Source organism: Sceloporus undulatus, chromosome 2 (genome assembly GCF_019175285.1).
Source record: "Sceloporus undulatus isolate JIND9_A2432 ecotype Alabama chromosome 2, SceUnd_v1.1, whole genome shotgun sequence".
Taxonomy (NCBI): Eukaryota; Metazoa; Chordata; class Lepidosauria; order Squamata; family Phrynosomatidae; genus Sceloporus; species Sceloporus undulatus.
In genome coordinates, this window is record NC_056523.1 from 229,050,618 (window position 1) to 229,054,570 (window position 3,953).

General features: G+C 39.7%; 1 protein-coding gene across 1 annotated transcript in view; it reads left to right on the top strand.

The window, feature by feature from the left end:
- Positions 1-721: 721 nt before the first annotated feature.
- The window catches only part of LOC121920604 (dynamin-2-like), an 84,308-nt gene continuing 81,076 nt past the window's right edge, over positions 722-3,953 (top strand). The window contains 1 exon segment of the mRNA XM_042447733.1: positions 722-825. Within this exon segment, the coding sequence (XP_042303667.1) occupies positions 800-825 (26 nt within the window). The 5' untranslated portion in view covers positions 722-799.

Consider the following 3,953-nt stretch of genomic DNA (forward strand, 5'->3'; position numbering starts at 1 on the left):
ATGAAGTAAACTAGGTTGAAAGGATGTGAATAGGTCAGGCTAACCCTGCAGAAGATATGACTAAGGTTATGAACCGGTGGCTGTCTATCCAGCACTTTAGCCAATAATGTCATGATCAATCATCATCAGTGTCTTGGATCACTGATGAAATTGCTAGTATATTATACAGCTATTGAGTTCTAGGTACAGAATAGATTTACGTTTTCTAGGATGAAGAGACTTTTTGTACCAAGCAAAAATAGCTGCACTAGTCCATGAGAAAATTCAAAATCTACAGATACGCCATATCTTTATTTGAACCAATTAAAATGCCACAAAAATATAAACTTTTACATTCTCTAGCCATTCATCTAGTTGCATGGTATAAGATGGAGAAAATAAGAGAAGAAAAAGAAAAGTCCAAAAACTATCATGTAGTCTGCAATTTAGATCCAGTCTCAAAAGGCTGAATGAACTACCGTATATACTTGTGTACAAGTCGACCTCATGTATAAGTCAAGGGAAGGTTTTAGGATCAAAATCTTTGATTTTGATATGCCCCGTGGATAAGTTGAGGGCAGAATTTAGGAGACTTCAAAGTGGAAGTGGAGGGGAAAAAAGAGAAGCTTGGTTTTCAGAGGAAACTCAAGGAGGAGGAGGAGGAGGAGGAGGAGGAGGAGCAAAGGTTTGGAGATCAGTTTGCAAGTGGTCTGAAATACAAAAAAGTGGCAAGGTTTGGAGATCAGTTTGCAAACGGAGGGAAAATGGGGAAATGCAAAGAAGAAGCAAGGTTTGGAGATAAGCTTGCAAAGGAGGGGAAATGAGGAAATGCAAAGAAGAGGCAAGGTTTGGAGATCAGTTTGCAAATGGAAGGAAAATAGGGAAATGCAAAGAGGAGGCAAGGTTTGGAGATTGGCTTGCAAACAGAGGGAAAATGGGGAAATGCAAAGAGGAAAAACAAAAGATTGGAGATGGGATTGAGAAGGGAATCACTCCATGCACACTCACACTGGTGCCTTGCGAGTCTCAGCTCTTTCAGCAAGCGCTGCCGAGGCACGGAGAGTGGGACATCAGGGCTACTTTGAAAAGGAGCTTTATGGGCATTATTACTGTTTGTTGTTGTTGTTGTTAACTGTCCTCCAGTCAATCTCAAGCTATGGTAAATGTATTGACCCTTGTATAATTCAACCCCAGATTTTAGGGTCAATATTTAGGCATAAATTTCTCGACTTATAGTTGAGTATATACGGTAGTCACTAGTAGGTATTGAAGATATCAGACTGCACTTGGCAATGCTTTGTGGCATGAAGAGGGGATTGCTGGTTTCCATTTTTGAAAATCTAAAGCCACCTGCAATTCATACTCTTTTCTTGCCTTGGGCAAAGCACACGGGTTGTCAATAGAGCTGTTATCTAACCTTTCATTCTGAGACTTACAAAATTGTTCATGTCCAATCTGAATAAGCTAGTTAAATGCTACTTTCAAGTTCCTGAAATCTTTTTGTTTTCTGAACAAAACTTTGCACCTGTTCAAGTGGATTTGCTTCAGCTACTGTCACAATATAAGCTCACATTACTAAATCTGTACAAACACTTTGAATAAAAACGTTGGCAGGTTTTAATTTATAATCAAATTACTAAGCCATCATGATGATTATCTTTTGTTTCAGAGCTATTACATGTTCATAAGAAGCCTGTAATAGAGGGGTTAGCATTGCATTTTTCACCTAATTAGGTTTAAGGCCTGTGATCTCTTTAACATGGAATCTTCCATTCATGCTTTTCACATTAATACTATAGTTCAGAATACTGGTCTGAATAATGGTTGGCAACTATAGGTTTGTGAAGTTGAAGGCTTTCATCCAGCATCCATAGTTTTTTGTGGGTTTTTCGGGCCATGTTTTGCCATCATCTGTGGTTGGCATCTTCAGAGAATGTTGGCATAGAAAAGAGCTGGATATGTATGTATGTATGTATGTATGAAGCAGATGACAACTACTTAAATTAAGCATCTTCATATATAATCCTTAACAGTCTAATTACTATTGAGTAATAGTACATTTGTGTACATGCTTTGATTATTGTGTCAGGACTGTGAGTCTTGGTATTGGTTCAGCCCTACAAGAACAATTTCTGGTGCCTTGCAAAACAGATACCGAGCATGGCTGGGGTCCTTCTCAGCCTCTTGAGTGAAAGGAATTTGGGTAGTTGGGTTTAGAAAAACTGCTGAAAACTAAAGCTTTTGTTAAGAGTATAGAATAAGTAGATCTTTGTTAGTCAGCTTCCTGTGTCTTGAGAATCTGTTCTTAAGAAACTCAGGTCCAAAACACACTGCAGAAATAGTTCAGTTTGAGACTGCTCTAACTGCCCTGGTTCAATGCTAGGGAATTCTGAGAATTGTAGTTTTGTGAGACATTTAGCATTCTCTGTCAGAGAGAGCTCTGGTGCCACAATAAACTACAATTCCCAGGATTCCCTAGCACTGAGCCAGGGCAGTTAAAGTGGTCCCAAAAAGCATTATTTCTGTAGTGTTTTTTGGACCTCAGTCACTTTAGTTAGGAAGTGGCAATACATAGTCAGCACAACAGGAGCTCTTGCTTCTTTTCCATAGCAGAGCTCCAGACACCAAATATCTATTGTCACATAGAAGGGCACCATTCCTTTAGTCTCTTTTTCTTATGCCTGTGCCTGAAGGATACGAAAATATCTTACCGGGTAGGAAGAGAATGGAATAAAGATGTATGAGTCCAAACTAAGGGAGAGTGAAAATACGGTAGACCCCAATATCCATGGAACTGGCACCCATGGTTTCTAAAAGTATCCAAAAGAATATGGTCTCTAGAGGGTTGTATTTTATAGATTTGTTATCCATCCTGTTCTCTACTTCATCTGTATCACACTTCAAGTAAAAGAGCTTAGCACCCATCATTAGCCTCTGAAAAGATTGAGTCCTAGGAGGCTAAAAATTGACTCCCTACTTTGTAGTTAACAATTACTTGTACTTGCCAGTGAGAATATAGTAAAGATGCTTCTGAGCACATACACAGGGCCTGTTCCTTTTTACTAAGCAAGTACAGCATGCCCTGCACTTTACCACTTGGTTAGGTACTTAAAGGACAAATGGAATTCCTCAGTACCCTAAAGGCTCCCATCTGATCTTGCAAGCTAAGCTGGATCAGCTCTGGTTAGTACATGGATGAGAGACTACCGATGAATACCAGGTGCTGTAGGTTATATTTCAGAGGAGGAAACTGGCAAAACCACTTCTGAGTATATCATGCCTAAGCAAACACTATAAAATTCATGGGGTTGCCATAAGTTGACAGGCAACTTAAAGGCATGCATACACCCACACATCTGAGTTTCTAAGACACATTGCCTTAGAAATGAAACACCACTCTCACCTTCCCTGGGAAATGTTGTTAATGGTAATCAAGTCAGTTTTGATTTATGGAGACCCACCTAGAATGAGAGACCTCCAAGACGTCCTTTCTTCAAAAGCCTGCTTAGGTCCTACAAATTAAGTACTGTGGTTTCCTTGATAAGTCTAGCCAGCTGTAATTCAGTCTTCTTCTTTTCCTATTGCCTTCCACTTTACCAAGCATGATTGGCTTTTCTAATGAGTCATACTGTCTCATAATATGGCCAAAGTACAATAGCCTTAGTTGAGTTATTCTTGCATCTAGGAAGAGTTCAGGTTTGATTTGATCTTGGACCCATTTACAGTCGACCTCATGTATCCACGGATTCTTTATCCATGGGTTCAGCCATCCACAGCTTGAAAATACACACACACACACACACAGAGAGAGAGAGAGAGAGAGAGAGAGAGAGCAAACCTTGATTTTGCAGTTTTCTATAAGGGACACCATTTTACTGTGCCATTATATTTAATGGGACTTGACCATCACAGATTTTGGTGTCCTGGAACTAGGGTTGCCATTAGTCAGGACCTCCAAACCGGGACAAATGTAG